Source organism: Platalea leucorodia, assembly GCF_965183815.1.
Source record: "Platalea leucorodia genome assembly, chromosome: 4".
In the NCBI taxonomy this organism is placed as follows: Eukaryota; Metazoa; Chordata; class Aves; order Pelecaniformes; family Threskiornithidae; genus Platalea; species Platalea leucorodia.
In genome coordinates this window covers 98021992-98040570 of record NC_138826.1, presented here as the reverse complement: position 1 = coordinate 98040570, position 18579 = coordinate 98021992, and the positions used below count along the sequence as shown (strand labels likewise).

Genomic DNA, 18579 nt, shown 5'->3' with positions numbered 1-18579 from the left:
AGCCTTCGCCCTCATGGAGCGTATATACTTCTTTGTTTTTGCAGAATCACTGCAGAGGAGCTAAGCAGAACTGTTTATTTTGTACTTATGTGTGTGTATATGGATATATAAAAATAGGTAAATATTATTCAGCGTGGATAATGGAAAGCAGGGCAGAATTTTTGCTTGAAAATACACAAAGACACCTTTCTAAGCCTCCTCAGTTGTTGGTCTGTTACATGTAATCCCGGGCAGCCTGCTCTAGGTGGCCCCACTTGAGCAGCGGGTTGGACCAGATGATTTCCAGAGACCCCTTCCAACCGCAACCATTCGGTGATTCTGTGATCATCTTAGTTGACATATGTTTAGTAATTTATTTCTATTTTAATCAGAAGGGATCTTCTGTGGTCTTTGTAACTGGCTTCCAATTTAAACTAACATTTCTTTTTTTTTTTTTCTTCCTCCTCGTTATTTTCGTCTGTCACGTGTCAGTAATGCTCCATTGTTAAATAGAGTTCCAGAATCGTTCCACTTCCAACAGCAGTTTACTCCTTGGGACTGGAGTTGTCCTATCCATGAATATAAAATTACATATCTTGGCTGTAAAATAGCTCTAAATTCTTCTGGTGTTTTAACAGTTACACTTAACAATAAGCGTTGCTTGAAAAGCTAAAGAAAGCGGAAAGATAATATTATTGTCTGTCATTTCAGTCATCAGAGGCAAGAAGTATATTTTTTTTTACCTTTTCCACATTATTTGAAATGAGAACACACTTTGTATTTCCTAAATATTCATTTAGAAGAAGACAGACAAAGGCAAACAAAACCCAAAGACTAAGAGATAAAATGGCTCCTCATGTTTTCAGTGGGATTGCTGAGATGGTCCCTGTCTTGTTTGCTTTTTGAGCAGCCTGTCTGGAATCAATTGGCACTTGGAGTACGGGGATGTACTGCAGGCTGAGATTGCCAGTGCAGTTGAAAACAGAATGAAAATGGGTTGAACAGATGAAAGAACAAAATCCCTTTCTGGCTCCGCCTATGCATCCATGGCCATCTGCTCCATTAAGGACCAGTCATCAAATCTGTTGGATTTAGTAAAGCACTGACAGTCTCCACCTGGCATCTTAGCTGTTATCTTAAAAGAGGAACCTATCTTCAGATTTACAGTAATTACTAACTTAACTGGATATTATTTTTTGCTATTTCAAGTTCTTATAGTTTAGGTATTTTAAAATGCCACCAGTCATTTTTTGCCGTGCTGAATTAAAATATTTTATTATCTTACTATAGAGCTGCTCTAAACATCATTAATCATTTTTATATATTAGTGATATATTTCTTCTAAATCAAAACTGTTGAGAAAGCGCTGACAGCAAGTGCCAGCATCTTTACATTAGACGTCTATAAATGTAAAATATCCATACTAACAATACTTTCCTACTCCATAGCATAAGATGGCCACTAAATGAAGACTAAATTGAATCTTCAGATAGAGCTGAGTTGATTCATAACCCTATAGAGCATATTTCCCATTCCTCTTTAATATTTGGTACAAACTCAAAGCAGGATGCAGAGTAAGATGGATCCCTGAGATGATCCTTACAGTTTCTATGTAGGATCCTTATCTCACAAGTACTTGTGAATTTTCTTGCCCGTATCTTCGTTAGTAGGAATACTTTCAACAATTAAATGTGCATTTTTTTTAGAAGCCAGGCTCAATCAGAAGTTTGGTGAAAACTGTTTATCTTTGTGATGTTCTCAAGTTGTGTTATTGCAGAACACTTGTGGGCTTAATAACTTGCCTGTGTTTAGGGGACTGGGGAAATGCAGGGAGTGTTTAGAACAACGTGGCATGTTGTAAGAAAACTTCTACAATAAAATTCATATAAAGTAATAATAGAATAATATTATTTAGGATATTATGGTTGCCGTAGTTTTTATGGGCAAATGGCGTTTTTGTTTTGTAATATGTTCACTGTGATCAAAACACTAATGCAATGTAAGAGCAGTTTGCTCTAACAAGATCCAAGAAAAGTCATATTTATATATGTCATATTTATATATGATGGAAAAGCTGAACTTGTCATAAAAGTGCATTATAATACTTCCCAGTGCATGTGTTCAGTCTTTCCAAAGCTTAGAAAATCCTCTGACTAGCCGATCACGAATAGGAAGTTTTTCCAGACGAGCCCTTCAGTTTCTGCGGGAGCCAAGTCTTCCTTTTTTTTTAACTTAAAGCAAATTATCCTTCTTGTATCTACAATTGCAAAAGTAAGTCTCCAAATCTTGAAACTAATTTAGCTAGAGAGCTCCACTATTTCATCAAAGTCTTATATTTCACAAGGTTTCTATAGAATGAAAATAACCAGATCTTTGCAAGTTTTTATTGCTGCTGCTCTTGAGTCCTTTTCATTTTCTGACTGCATTTGGAAAACTGAGCAACAAAAATGAGCACTTTCTGCTGATACATTTGAAACAAAAATTGTATTGTCTTAGTTACAGGATTTTTTTTCTCCTTATGAATAACAAAACAAGTTGAGGTTGCACCATAGTTGTTAGAGTGTTTTAAGCTTTCCTGTCTTCTGGTGATTTCAGGTAATTGTGTGGATTTGGGGGAAATTATTCTGGAAATCCTTATTCTCTGACACGAAACTCAAGAATCAGTATGTGAATGCTTCTCTGCACTTGTCCTAAATACATTCCAGCTGCTCACTCACTCATTGATCCTGACCCTCTGAGTTTAGGCAAGACTGGGACGGGGAAAGGAATATATCTGGCCTGATCCTGAGATGGCTAAGAAAATGATGTACATGAAAGTGATTGTGAATCTCCTATAACGTATGTGCGCTTTGTAGGCATGCGTTGCTCCGTGTAGATTCAAATTACTAGCACCAAAGCATCAAATGGCATGGTTCCACATGAAATCGGATTGCAGTATTAACACTAGCGTTATCACCTGTTGATGGACTTGTTCTATCCGAACCAGTTTTGTAGCTCGAACGTTAGCAAGTCCACGAGCATATTAATTGCACTTTTGTGATAAGGTGCGCAGGGCTGTGGGTAAAGGGAAGCTCTCCATGGTTGTTCTGTAACATGATTTGATGTCTGCTCAGTGTCATGTCCTCATGTCTTTGAGCGCTAGAAGCTAAATAAATAAAATTTTCATTTGTCATGAATTATATAAACCATAGTAGGAGCTGGATATCGTTTTATAGTGGTTTCAGATGTTGGAATTTGAGAATAGTGCTATGAGTTAACAGTTACCAGTTATTTGAGAATAGTGCTATCAGTTAGTTATCAGTTAATATCAGATTCTGGTGTTTATTTGTGGTTAGAAGTATTACTGCAACCATTTCAAGTGCACATAGGTGAGATCCTTCCATCAGAAGTATAATGGGACACTTTTTAAAACCAGGACAGGTAGCAAACAATTCTTCCTTAGGGCAGGAAGCACATTTAGATGGGTATAGCTGTTCTTTCAGACTAAATCGTGTAATATTTATGTGTTTAAAAACTGAATATAGTTGAGTTAGTGCCATTTGCCAACAAGAACTGAGTTGGTTTAGGTGTAATTTTTTTCAGTGTAATTCACTTTCCAAATTATTAACAGCTTTGTCTGTGTGTTAAGCTGAACTACCAGGCCACATCAAATCACTGAATGTTAAACAATGAGGCAATACCCAGATTTTTAAAAACATAAATATTGTATATTTATGAAAAGAGGGAAAAAAAAAATAGATGTAGTCAGAGGCCACAGGGCTCTTCAAGACAGAAACCTGTAGCTATGAATTTATTTCCTTTGCTATGTAACAAACATTAATATTTAATAACTGCATCATGGATATCAAAGTTCATGGTTAATTGTATATTATAATACTGTTTCTACCTTTCCTAAAGGATTTAATGCCTCATTAAACCCATTTACATCATATTAAAATAATTAAAATGAATCTGTATCTGTTCTGCCTGTCACTGACAGCTGGCATTTCAGAAGTCCATTTTTATTTTACTAGTACTAGTGGTTGAGACTTAACTTTTGAAACTTCTCTTTTTTTACAGAAATCATCCATATATCAGTGAGTGTAATCTTTTCCAAAACTGCTTTTTACCTACAAAACAGGAAAGCTCAGTGTAGGGTATTAGCTGTGTGAATGCTACAAAGTCCTGTAGTGGATGTCCCTTCTCATCTGATATTTATGTAGCTGATTAAGAATTGTCTTTTTAATTGCAATAATGTTTATAAATGTTCTCACAAATCATCTTTTGTGTGATATATAGTATTCCACAAAGAATATTTTAAAAACTCTTGGTGTTAAAAGGCGAGAATAGTTAAATCTATATTTTTAATTACACAATATAGTATGCTACCATCTGATGCTTGGTACATAATATTCTGTGTTGTACTTTACTGATTAAGGCCTGATCCTGCAGATATTTACAGATCTACTTATTTCATCCACATAAATAATTTTGCGGTGTTTGATTTTCCTACTTAAATGGGTAAAGCTAAGCTATGATCAGGGCTTTTAAACCTAAGTCCTGTGCTGTTAGTGTTTTCAAATGCATTCCTTTCAGAAGAGTGATCCCTGCTTGCCAGCCACCTTCTCCCCAAAACCCCAAATCTGCCTTTCATTTGTCTTTAGAGTGCTTCATCGTGTAGTATGTGGAAAAATAAGTATACATTACGTATAATAACTTGCGTGTTTCGTGACCCAATTATGTTTAATCAAACACAGGGAATTATTCATAAAAGCATAACCAATAGATAGGAAGGATTTTTCATGCAATACCTAAAATCTCTCTGTTTTCCTTTTAGCCAACCAATGGGATCTTCATGAGTGCGTTTCTCATCGTGTTACCTCTGGAGTCCATGGCTCATGGGCTTTTCCATGAGCTGGGAAACTGCTTGGGAGGAACCTGTGTTGGGTATGCTGTTGTGATTCCCACCAACTTTTGCAGGTATGGTTACCATGTATTTCACCTTCACAGTAGTGTAAGTGTAGTGTTAGCTCATAGAGGCAATGCAGTGCTGTTGCTTGTATTTTTCAAGCATTACATACAAATTTAAATAATAGGCAGATTTTGTATTTTTCCTTTTCCTCACTTTCCAAAAAGAATGAGTAACTCCAGCTCCACCTTTTTATATGTATTTAATTTGCTTTTAGAAAGCCAGTGAATGCTTTACACACCAATCATGCATAGGCAGATTCCACAGTCCATATCTCATGCAAAGGAGGATTGGAGCATTTGACTGAGTGCAGATATTTTGTAACAGGAGATTTAATAAACCAAACAGATCAGTTTAAAGCAATTTTGAATTCTATTAAGTGAGATGGTGTCTACATTTAAAGGACATTGAAGTAAGATTTGTGAGTGGACTACAGGTCGGTTATTGGTATTGTGAATTTACAGGTGATTTTTGTTCCAATATAAATGTTACCATATGAGAAATGCTTGGGGGTGGAGGGATTGTACTATTATTATTTGCCCATTTGTGTGTGTTTCTTATAAGCTTTAAACTTGCAAATGCTACTTTACCTGTAAAATTAAAATTGTGTGTACACATTTTTTTTGTAAATGATAAACAAGAGCTATGTAAGTTATCTACTTGAATTACAAGAGAAACAGAGTGATAAGTTGAAATGAGAGGCTTAAAAATAGAACTGCCCAATTGATGAAAACTGCCCAGTTTGCAGTAGATGTAATGGATTCAGCGGATGGGGAAAAAAATCAACGGGCAAAGAAACAGAAGGTAGCGTGCTGATCTTAGATCACTGTGTCTTAAATAGTGTAAAGTACTGTAAAAACAAATTTTCTGGGCTTCAATCTACAGTCTTCAGCTGTGCACTTTTAAAAAGATCCATATAGTCAATTATTGTTGGGGATAAAAAAAAAAAATTTCAAAATTTACATTACAATAGAAATAAATTATTTTTGTTTCCATGGCAATGATTTAATTCTTTCATTGTATTATATTATTCTGCCTCTGCAGTTCCCTCTAATTTCTGAGTGAATGCAATACTGCTGAGCAACTGTTTAGGACCTCACAGAACTAAACTTCCTTATTAACAAAGCTTGACTGTTTCAGTAATGGACCCAGTCTTCACTTGCTGAGACAAACAGTAATGATGATGTATTCAATATAATTGTAGTAGTGGAACGGTAGCCTTCATGAAGGCACTAGACAGGTGAGGAGGTGCAAAATTCAATTAGCTAGACCAAAAAAGAGAGCAGGGAGCTTTACACACTGACCTGCAAACAAAATACATGAAGAATACATACATACATACATAAATATATATAAAAAACAGAAGTCATATTTTGTATTAGTAGATTAAGACCATCTCCGTATTTTCATCCACAAAATCTGTCCATTGCCCAGGGAACCCAGGGACTCATTTGTTATATATGCACGTTCACACACACACACATCTATATATATGTGGTTTGTTCCAGGTCTAGTTTGTAATTTTCTTAGAACTTTAGGTGAATACCATCATCTGAAACATATTTCTTATGCTGAAAGATCAGCATCTGAACAGCACACGCAAGTAAGAACTACTGTATTTGCCTGAGTACCATATTGAATAAAAGCTAGTTTGGAACAGAGAAGAAATAATTCAAAATATCTGAGCAAAATGTGTACTTGGATTTCTGTTTTGTCTGTTATTGGAAACTAGTTTTCATGTTTTGTGCAGACGAACGCTCATTCTCCCTCCACTTCTTTCCAGTTGTGTGTGAACAAATGCCTGTCTGAAGGCAGTGCTCTTTCAGTGGGACTTAATGAAATCATTGAAGCCCAGCATGTTCACATCACAGCTCCCTTCTCTCTCCCTCTGTTTCTCAGCTGCAGGAATAGCATGGAGTTGTGTAAGGACTATGCTTTAAGTGAAGAAATGTGACAAAAGGGAGGGGGAGATAGTGGTCCCTCACTCAAATACAGTATTTTGAATTGTTTATAAACTGTACATTTCAAGTCAATTTGAATTTAGAACAGTGCTACTTCAGAGAAAACACGCACAGGGAAAAAAAATGACCAATTGCTAAAAGTCCACTAAGCATGAAATAATTATAAATCATAATCACAGCTGTTTTTCTTCTCTTTAGTCCTGATGGCCAACCAACTCTTCTTCCACCTGAGCACGTACAAGAGTTAAATCTGAGGTCTACTGGCATGCTTAATGCCATCCAAAGATTTTTTGCATATCACATGATTGAGACATATGGTTGTGATTACTCTACAAGTGGACTGACCTTTGATACCCTTCACTCCAAGATCAAGTCTTTTCTTGAACTTCGGACAGCAGATGGACCCAGACATGATACCTACATTTTATATTACAGCGGTCACTCCCATGGCACTGGCGAATGGGCACTGGCAGGTAACTGGTTTGGGGATTTTTTTATTAATAGTTTTGGTATTGATAAGCTTTCCCAATCAACTAATTCATTCTTTAAAAAAAATCATACTGTATTGCAAAACTTTGAAGTTTTGGTCACATTTATTATGTCTGGAATGGCAAAGAACCACCAGTCTTTGGAGAACAGGCTCATACAAGCTCCTGGCAGGGAAGGAAGAAAAGAAAGGGTAATATACAGAGCATGGCTGTTAAGAGATTCAGGGGCTACAAGGAATCATCAAAATAGGCAAGGTTGCAGGCTAACTACCTCTGCTAGTGGAGAGAATGGAGAAATGCAGAAGGCCCTTTTGTATGCAGTTAAATTGATGTAAAGAAGCAGCTCTTTCCTTACCTTGCTCTGTATGGCAGTCAGGTATGTTACTTTATGAACTTCTGTATGATTTTAGTATTTAGTCACTTTGATAAAAATCCTTTTGCAGCTAACTAATCTTACGCTTGTTCTCAAAATTGTCTAAATATTATTGACCCCAAATGTACGCTTATAAGTTTAAACATGATTTCATATTCCCCTTACAATTCAACAAGTTAACTTTAAAGATTACTTTTTTTCCCCAAAAAAGTAAAGTGGAAATTACACCCTCCTGCTCTAAAGACAGATTTCCCCTGTATTTTGAGGAATATTTGTTCACTCTAATGAACGAGCATAATCTCTTCTCATTCCTTGGGCATGGCAGAGTGAATTATACAGCGTTCTGTGTCACTCTATCAGTTAGGCTGTCATGAAGGACTGCATTCATGTCCTTAAGATGTGCTCTGTTTTTTTTTGTAAAAGATAGAATCAGTAAAAGAAATAGGAGGGCAGGTGTACAATCCACACTAGAAAAGCATGTCTTCAAATATATAGCAAACCTCGTATCATGAAAACAGCTATGGTTTGCTGACATCCTAGAGTTTGAGAGTCACTGTGGGCACAGTGTAGCCTCAAGACTACAAACCCCTGTATAAAGAGCAGGTTTAATGCCTCGTCATATGCTTGGCATAGACTTCGCCATTTCCCCTTTTCTTGCCCTGTTTTTGATCTCTTTATAATGGGCAGTCCTATCTCAGCTGTATTCTTTGGTAAGTCTGCTGAAGTTTTCAAATCATTGGCAGGTTTAGCCTTGCTCTCCTGCTGTATGGAACTGGGCTTCTGAGGTTGCTGTGGGCAGAAAGTGAATCTTGTAGTAAATACATTGAAAATTTGCAACTTTTTTTCTTCCTGGGACAGAATTAATTCTCTTGGATGGCGCTGTGCCTGCAAGCTCCTGGCTGTTTGTCAGCAGTCTCTCTCCAGGGGCGTGTGCTCTTCAACAGCGTGGACAGATACTAGCTTTGCGTGCGGTCATGCTGCGGTGCTCAGGTGCAGGTCAGTTTTCATCTGGAGGCTGCATACCTGTTCTGGTGCAACTCCATGCCTGAACTGTTACACCTGCTGAAGAGCAACATGTATTTTTTTGTCAAAGGCTTCATCCATATCAGTGATTTTAAAAAGCCACAGTTGTACTCTGAGCTTAGCGCAAGTGATGTCCCGCAGTGTATGCCAGGGTGGCTGAATGACTTCTCTGAGAACAGAACATTGCTGCAAAAATCGGACAGCTTCCAGCCCAGTCCTGGCTTACATCTGGCCAGCCTGGAGTGCGACAGGAGAGCTCAGGTCTCTGTATACCTGTTCAGGTAGCTGCAGCCTAAATTATGCTCTGTCTTCACTTCTAGGATAAGGGCCAAGGTAACCGTTACAATAAAAAGAAAGTTTCTGTGCTAACAGAAACAGTGTATAAATGCAGTGGTGTTCAGCTTTCTCACGAAGTTGCTTTTCAGTACTCAATCCAAGCACATCTTCAGCTTCTACTTGGAGATATGTATAGTCACATAAAGGAGAGGAACACACAGCTGCCACATGTCTTGCATCCTTTTTTGTGATTAATTTTCATAGAATCATAGAATCATTAAGGTTGGAAAAGACCCTTAAGATCATTGAGTCCAACCGTTAACCTATCACTGCCAAGTCCACCAGTAAACCATGTCCTCACGCACCACGTCTACCCATCTTTTAAATACCTCCAGGGATGGGCACTCAACCCCTTCCCTGGGCAGCCTGTTCCAATGCCTGACTACCCTGTCGGTGAAGAAGTTTTTCCTAATATCCAACCTAAACCTCCCCTGGCGCAGCTTGAGGCCGTTTCCTCTCGTCCTATTGCTTGTTACTTGGCAGAAGAGACCGACCCCCACCTCGCTACAACCTCCTTTCAGGTAGTTGTAGAGAGCAATAAGGTCTCCCCTCAGCCTCCTCTTCTCCAGACTAAACAACCCCAGCTCCCTCAGCCGCTCCTCCTAAGACTTGTGCTCTAGACCCTTCACCAGCTTCGTTGCCCTTCTTTGGACACGCTCCAGCACCTCGATGTCCTTCTTGTAGTGAGGGGCCCAAACCTGAACACAGGATTCGAGGTGCAGCCTCACCAGTGCGAAGTACAGGGGCACCATCACCTCCCTGGTCCTGCTGGTCACACTATTCTTGATACAAGCCAGGATGCCATTGGCCTTCTTGGCCACCTGAGCACACTGCTGGCTCCTGTTCAGGCGGCTGTCAAACAACACCCCCAGGTCCTTTTCAGCCAGGCAGCTCTCCAGCCACTCCTCCCCTAGGCTAGCGTTGCATGGGGTTGTTGTGACCCAAGTGCAGGACCTGGCACTTAGCCTTGTTGAATCTCAACAGATAAATCATGGAGGGTAACTTGATACTCCTTCCAGATAGCACTGGCCCTGAATGTAACTTGGAGTATAAACTGAAAAGATGAAGGCTGTTCAATTGTGCAATTATACCGCATGTGTTGGATAGTGGCATTTTTTTGACAGATGGAGCATTTGGTCATCAGCTCCTGTAACATGTACTGTCCTCCGACCTCTGGAGAGGCTGAAGAGAGATGGCAACAGTGAACTATAACATTTGGATCTAATAGAAAAAGTAGTGTCTTACTGCCAGCTTATGCCATGATACAGCACAGCAGTAGCAGTGTAGTCTTTGCTTTATAATGGCATCTTTTAAAGGAGGCTTACTGGATTTATTAGTTCACTAATGATGTTTCTCTGTTGTTGAAGCTGAGATGTAACACAGTGGTGTACAAAAGAAACTGTTAACTAGTCATGCATAAAGTATGAGCAGTCAAATGACCTGGGAGGTCGTGTTCTCTGAGTGAAGGCGAAGGCAAGAGCTGGGCTAATGAAGCTTTGTCTCTGTTGCTGAAACTGTCGGCTTAACTGCCTGCGAAACCTGCCAAAGAGCCAGATGTGGCCAGACGCATAGATTTCTTACACAGCTTGGTGCCTAAATCTCGTGCTGGCTGGTAAGTCCATGTGTTTGAGGTCAGTAGGGTTAGAAGCTGAGCAGGTGTTTGTGTGTGTGTCTGAAGGATGAGATGGTTTTCTTTGGGCAGTTCTGTCCACTACTGTTTTGAAATCACCCGGACCCCTGCATAGTTACACTAAAATAAAGTTTATTTATAAGCCTTTAAAACATGAACAAATAAAGAAATTTTTACTGCTAATTGACACAGAAGGCTTACCTAGAAAAGGGAAACTGTTTCTATACAAGTCTCTGCTGTAAATAACTACAGCAATTTGGGGATCATGTACCGAGACAAGGCATTACTGTAGGTTTGTATATTAAGACTTTCTTTGGTACTAAATTTTCCAGGTTTGCATTTTTTGGAGAAAGTTGTAGCCCTGTAATTTTGCTTTTACTTTAGCTGTGACAGCATGCTCAAAGTTTTAACTCTGAGCTATTAATTTGAAGCACTTTTTTGTCACCCCTTACAGATAGAAATATAAGTGCTGAAATATGCACCTGTACTGTTTGAGATTCATCTGTGCAGTTAAATTCCTACTAACAAGATATTAAACAGTGCTAAATGTACTTACATTCCAAAATGAAAGTCACTATTAAAATGCAGTCATTTTAAATCACATTTTTCTACCTTTCTTCTAAAAGTCTTCATTTTTTTTTTAAAGTTGATATTTTCAAACTAGAGTGTTTTTGTTGTAAATCTGTGTCATAGCTCCAACCTGCCAACACCTAGACATATCAGTTCTTCACATTAATAGTCACTGTGGAGCCAATGGAGATTTATTCACTCGTTTGCAAGATGCTTTCCTTATGCACTTGAGTAAGCAGTCTGCTTTTCAAAGCTACATAGATCCTGCAGTATCCATTACACTTGCGCAAAAGGACTCCCCGCTATAGGTAACTTTGTTTAGTTACAGTTGCTCTTTTAAAGCATTATTGGAGCAAGAGCTGACATGGAACATGAGAAGTTGGACATTCTAGCTGCAAGTGTTTTCTGAGCTGATAGGAAATAAACATTGTGGAAAAATTCCTCTGAGATTTTTGTTTCACTGAGTTGTAAATCCATACCAATTTTAGTCGTCTTGAAGCCTTGAAGACAACTCTGTCTATAGACTGAATCTCTCCATTTCTGGTAATATGAATTTTTCAAGCCAAAGTGATGGTTGTGCCTGTAGGTGGCTTTCTCATTGTGCTTCGAAACTGTTAGCCTGTGTTGTGTTCAAAAGTCCTCTCTATTCCTTAAAAGAGGAGTCATAGAATCATAAAATCCATAAAATGAAACCATAGAATGGTTTAAAGCCATTATCCCTTCTCCTGCGTGCCCTTGTAAAGAGTCCATCTCCAGCTTTCTTGTAGGCCCCCTTCGGGTACTGGAAGGCTGCTATAAGGTCTCCCCAGAGCCTTCTCTTCTCCAGGCTGAACAACTCCAACTCTCTCAGCCTTTGTTCATAGGGGAGGTGCTCCAGCCCTCTGGTCATCTTCATGGCCGTCCTCTGGACTTGCTTCAACAGGTCCATGTCCTTCTTCTGTTGGGGGCTCCAGAGCTGGACGCAGTACTCCAGCTGGGGACTCACGAGAGCAGAGTAGAGGGGGAGAATCACCTCCCTTGACCTGCTGGTCACGCTTCTTTTGAGGCAGGCCAGGGTACAGTTGGCCCAGGATATGGTTGTTGAGGATACAGTTGGAGTCCTTTTTAATATTAATAAAAACATATTAAAAAGCCTTTTGTTTTTCCTTAAAATTATGAAGATTTAATACAAAATAAACTATTTCAGGTTTTCTTTTCCTGTTTAGCTATTTCCAGATTTCTTCAATAGGGTGTAATTTCTTGCACTCTGTGAGGGAATTCCTTTGTTGTTTTCATTTTGTTTTGTTTTGAAATCAAGGGTGAGTTAATGGCCTCATCTGCCACAGCAAGTCAGGTGGAATCAGTTAATACCTCTCTGGAGATCTGCAACATCTACAAACAGGGAGGATCAGTTGAAAACTTCTGTTATAGCTGTCCAAGTTGTTAAAATAAGGGATTCTTGGAACCTGCAGTCAAAATTCTAGAGAGGTTTCTCATTCTTCATCCTAATATTAAATCTTTTTTCCTTGTGGCAGGGGGTGATGCTTTACGACTTGACACACTGTTGGAATGGTGGAGAGAAAAGAACAGCACTTTTTGTTCTCGACTCATCATCGTTTTAGACTGTGAGAACTCTCAGCCTTGGGTTAAAGAAGTAAGAAAAGTAAATGACCAGTATGTTGCTGTGCAAGGAGCAGAAATGGCCAGAGTTGTAGACATCGAGGAAGCAGACCCTCCACAGCTTGGTGACTTCACCAGGCAATGGGTTGAGTACAACTGCAACCCCGACAGTAACATCAGCTGGTCCGAAAAGGGACGTACAGTGAAAGCGGTGTACGGTGTGTCAAAACGCTGGAGCGACTACACTTTGCATTTGCCAACGGGAAGTGATGTTGCCAAACACTGGATGATATACTTCCCCCGTATCACCTATCCATTAGTACATTTGGCAAACTGGTTTTGTGGTCTCAACCTGTTCTGGGTCTGTAAAGCGTGTTTTAGGTGCTTGAAAAGACTGAAAATGAGTTGGTTTCTTCCCACAGTGCTGGACACAGGACAGGGTTTCAAACTTGTCAAATCCTAATTAGCAACCAAAGAGAAAATGAAGTGAGAGCTCTGGGAACTTTCTCACTGTACTGTACTTACAATTTTTTATATGACTATTTTTCTCTGAAAAAGTCTGCTACACTCACTTTATTCAGCTCTTTGAGCAGCTACAGTATATGCAACAGATAGAAACTACAATCTTAAACAGAAGAGGGTAGGACTATGATATTTGAGTTTTGTTACTGGTCTGTGTACATATGTAAGAGACTTATTTAATATGACCATGCATTTTGGAGACAGTCTGCATGTTCATATGCATTACTTAAAGCAATCTTTGTTTAGAGTCACCAGTTTGATGGACAGCAGCTCCTGTGAATGTTATAGCATGCTTATTTGTCATTTATATCCACTATAAGGTTCAAATACAGGAAAGAAACCAAGCTAATACTAAAATCAATTTATATGTCCTTGAAATTACATGGTGGGGTCAAGGGTATTATAAAACAGCGTTGAGCCAAAAAAACAGGAGAATGAATAGCCATTGTAGGTAAGTAGCTACCAAGAATCTTTAATTTTATTTGCTTTTACATCTTCAACCCCTGCCTCAGTTCTCTACTGCCGTCAGTGGAAATTTGCCACAGAAAACAAGGAAATCAGACAACCCTCGAATGTTCTGGTGCTGCTTAGACAATGTTTTCTGAAGTGCAGTTTTAAAAACTTTCAGCGTTACTTTCAAAATTCAGTATCTTGCTGGTGATTTTTTTTTTTTGTAAATATTCCCAGTAGTTAATTCATATATGGAATCAAAAATTGCACTGAGAGTTTTTCCCTCACCTGTTAGGGCAGTTCTGTCTTTTCCAGGCTCTTACTAGTTTGTATTTTGGAAAGCTACCCTGAAGGAAAAAAAAAAAAAACACCCAAGGAATTTAACAAAGAAAATAATCCCTAGATAAAAAGTGGAAAGACAAGTGTTGCCTTGCTTCCATGTTTATCTGAAATCTTTGCTGTGCCTAAGAGCTTGATTCTGTAAAATGCTGAGTACAGGATCGGACCAACGAGTTCATTATCTATTAAAACCACAAGCAAAGTTTCTCAGAAAGAATAGATTATTCCCTTCTGACAGGAGTGAATCATGAGTAATCCTCAACTCTGTTCTCCCAGCCACAAGGTCCTAATCTCAATCCTTCCATTTACAGAGCTGGATGGGACTCTAGAAATCATGCCCCAGCCTTTCCTCTTCAGTCAGAGCAGCTGCATAGCTTTCTGATCTCATTTTCTCAAGTGCAGAAAATAAGGAGTGAAACAACTAAGCAGCTAAGACAGTACCATTTGTGGTGGGTTTTTTGCATACGTGTGTGCAATCCAGTAGACCTAGAGTTTACTTTTTTCTGTTTCCATCAGTATTTTAATAAAAATGTTAGGCATTAGCTGATATTTGTCTAAAATATAACTTTTTTTTTATTTATTTATTTAAAGACCTGAAAATATTTTAGGAGCTCTTTAAGTCTTTGCCATCAAGGGTTTTTCTAATTCCATTTGAACTTTTTAGCCAGCTAAGTTAGAGAATCTGCTAACACTGATACCCGTTAGTAGCTCCTGAAAATAAGTTATGAGATCTGCAATAGCCAGAATAATTTGCACCCACCAACTTCAAAATGGTGATTTTTTTGTAGGATTTACAAGCAACAGTCACTAAGTTTCTTCATTATTGTGTATTACACAACTTTGTTTAGCAAGACACCATCCCCACCCTGCTTTGCCTTTCTCTATCCCCTTCCATAAAGTGAAAAGGGGATAAAGAAATGAGAGATGAGATATCCTACCAAGACTCAGTTCCATTGGGTCTTCTCTAAGTAAATGCTGTGATTGCAGCTCTGTCATGGATTCGAGAGGTGGCAGTTCTCAGTAAGGACAGAGGGTAGTCTCACCATCTAACTTCAGGTATCCAACTTAAGTTCCTAATGTGGGAGCCTGAGGTCGAAGTCGTCTCGTTTACATTCAGGTGTCTGAAAGCTAGACATCTGAATCCATGCGAGTGACCTGAAGTGCTCCACTGCTCATTAACGAAGAGAAATAAGTAATTTCCAGTTGAGGAAGACTCATTTGATCTCTATTTTAGGATTAATTTTCTTGTGATTGCGCCTATTAGATTTGTTTTGGTTTTGCTTTCATATGTCAAAGGTCAAGCAGACAAATCCCATATGTCTGTTTAATAACCTTCGAGCACTTCTGTTCTAAGTCATCCTCTGGAGCCTGGGCTGGGCACATAAGCTCCTCGTTCAAGCACATAAATTGGATACTTGAAGTTAGGCTGAACGAGCACCTGTCAGGTTGCAGAAAAGCAGCACTGCCGCCTCTGCAGAAGTAATTTGCAGCCATTTCTGGGCAACGACCCTTGAGTACAGAGAAAAAAGATTGCATAAAGGCAATCATTTGGTTTGTAAAAACACCATTATTTTGACTGCTATTTCAGTAAAAGTTCATCTGCTTGCATCATACACTGTTCCAACTTGAGCACTAGAAATTTTTAACAAAGTCCCCTTAAAGCAACACTGTAATACCCGATAGGCAGCCTGTGAACATTTGAAAGTCAAGAAATTAGTCCTTTTTGTTTTGGAAAAGCTTTGAACATCAGCCGTAACACTTCTCGCTAATTATAATGGGTAAATCTTACTCTGTATCTGCTACTGTTACATTTTTATGAACATCATCTGTATCTTTCTTCTTGTGCATCAAAGGGAACAGGAAAAGTGTGGGACTCCTGACCTGCCCTGGGACGGTGAGCAGACTAAATCGGAGCATCCCTTCTGCAGGGCAGTGATGGGCCTAGCTTTGGGCAGAACAAACGCAACAGTTGGTGCTGATCTTTTCCCTCTGTTTATTAAATGGTTTCCAGCTTACTTATCAAACTGTTAGATTTTCTCTAGGATAGACTGGGTGATCTTTAGCAGTTTGCTGAAAGTTAGATAAAGAGTCAGCTAAAAATATAACAGGAAGATTATTTGCAAAACTAATCACGTGTTTGCAGATTTGTTTCAATTTTCTCAGTTAAAGAACTCTAGTTTTCTGAATTTGCAATAGTTTTAACATGAGCTAATGTATTCCTACTATTGATTTTATTATTTTTTTAAACAGCAAAGGCATGGTGAAAATGCTGGTTTAAACTAAAAAAATGTTTACAGCCATTCAAAACTGTGAGGCCTTTTTGGACAAAGAGACTGTCTTGTGTGTTTCAAAACACAGCAGAACCCAGGGTGCGGGATGATGAGCCTCAGGAATTCAAAAGTATTAATTTCCTTCTTCTACACCAACTAATGTCAAGGCGTCCTACTGTGACCCACGTTCCCAGCTGGAGGTGGAGCTCTCCAGCTCCTGGCACACAGGCACCTCCGCGGTCTCTGCCCAGCCCTGGGTGCACCAGGAGCTCCTAATCCCAGTGAGGAGTGAGGAGTTACCCCTCCACCGTTCCCTGTATGAAACACGGGGGCAACGCCTGAAAGAGGAATTGAAATCTAATTCCAAAGAATGTTACATATGCTATCAGTTATGTACAAGTTGTTTTTCTTTAGTGGTAATGTCCTTACGAATTAATTATCTGGATGGAGAAAATTGAAACTGTTTTTTAGAGGCTTGTCACTGTACTGTATATTCAGGCATTTTGTTATAAAGGTTGTTATAAATTTATATCATGATAGTAATTTTATGTTGACTTTGTTTCATTTAGTTCCTTTACTTACCTTCAGCCTTGCTGAAACATGAAAATGCACTGAGTCCTACAAACTTAAGTCTTTAAAAGTAATTCAAATTGCAAATTCACAGTAGTGTTTTTCTCTAAACAAGTATTTGGGAAAAAAGCCATTCTTCTTCGTTTTTGCACTACCAGAGTTACATATTTGCAGTTCCTTATGCTTTGTATGCCTTGCGATTGTTGTTGTCCAGCCTTCCGTTCAAGTTTTTCCTGGAAATTTCTTCGCCTTTATTAAGTTTTCCCTTTATTTTGCAAAGACATAATTAACGCTATGCTAGCTGTAAAGCACCTCTGTTGCCAGCAGCAGACGATGTAACTGGGTTAAATTTCTTGTTTATAAATACTTTTTTGTGGGAGGATTTTTACTGGACGTACCAATTTTAGATCTGTAAATAGGCTTTTTTGGTGTATTTGTGATATTGCTTAAATATATTTTGCTGGTTTGGATGCTCATTTCCATTTCATGTTTTTGTTTATGCCTTGATCACTTCCAAAATTTCTGTATTCCCTCTTGAATTACATGGGGTTTTTCTGTACAGCTGGTTTCAGAGTATTTTTTTAGCTAGAAATTGCAACAGAGTTTACTGAAAATACTCTAAGGATTATCTGTAGTTTAACAATTTAATAGAAATTAGGAATATTAGCTTAAATTATTAACACCTTTCAGCTTGTCATTTTTTTATCACTTAGTCAACAAGCTAGTAAAAATGTTCCTTATGCTTTGAGACGCTATTTTATAGAGCCTTAATTCAAGACTTCATTTACATGCGTATTTGTATTTAGTCAAACTTGTCATCTCCAGTAAGGTCCGACTCCCAAGTTAGTGGGGGGTTCCTGTCTGAGGGAGATCAAGCCTGGGAGAACAAAGCAGAAGGACGCTGACCCCGCCGAATGCTGAGGAGGCCAGGTCTGCACATCCGCGCCTCTCAGAAACTGCCGGGGAGGTTCCTGCACTCCCTGCTCGTGAAACAGCCCCAGTATTACTCTTAACAAGCCGGGGCTGAGCCGTGCACCGTTCAGTGGAGACTTTGGTGGGAAACGGAGGAGAAGCAGAGCTGCTAGTGTGACAAGGGGAGATGGCCATGGCAGGCATAGTCCAGAGCTGCAGAGAAGGGCACTGCACCATCAGCAGCGCTTTTAACACATTGACTAGCTGAGAACAATGAAGATTTAGGGGCACTTTCTTCTTTTTTAACAGAAGGAATTTAGTTTTGACTTATCCTTCTAATTCATGATTGAATACATTACTTTTGCAACTTCTTAATCAGTGTTCCTTTTTTATTAAATTTCTGTAGATCCTTTCTGTTTGCTCTCAAATCCAGAGGTAACCCTGGAGAGCAACACAGCTCGCCCTCAGTGCTGCCCTGCAGCCATTCGAAGTCTCTTCGAACGGAGTTCGATAACCCACAGTAGGTCTGCATCCATGGAACAAAGTTTGGGGGTTTTGGAGGTTTTTTTGGTCAACTTTTTTGGTGACCTAGGAATAAAAGTTAGCGTA

The 18579-nt window shown here is 39.0% G+C and overlaps 1 protein-coding gene across 5 annotated transcripts in view; it reads left to right on the top strand.

Annotated features, from left to right (window-relative positions):
• Positions 1-17522, top strand: part of TMEM168 (transmembrane protein 168) — a 30008-nt gene extending 12486 nt beyond the window's left edge. For 4 of the 5 annotated variants that reach the window (XM_082308674.1, XM_082308672.1, XM_082308670.1 and 1 more), the window contains 4 exons: positions 4796-4938; positions 7087-7361; positions 8608-8745; positions 12823-17522. In XM_082308674.1, the coding sequence (XP_082164800.1) occupies positions 4796-4938; positions 7087-7361; positions 8608-8745; positions 12823-13370 (1104 nt within the window). In that variant the 3' untranslated portion in view covers positions 13371-17522. The remainder of the gene's footprint in view (positions 1-4795; positions 4939-7086; positions 7362-8607; positions 8746-12822) is intronic. The other variant, XM_082308671.1, reaches the window with a different exon arrangement.
• The last annotated feature ends 1057 nt before the right edge of the window (positions 17523-18579 follow it).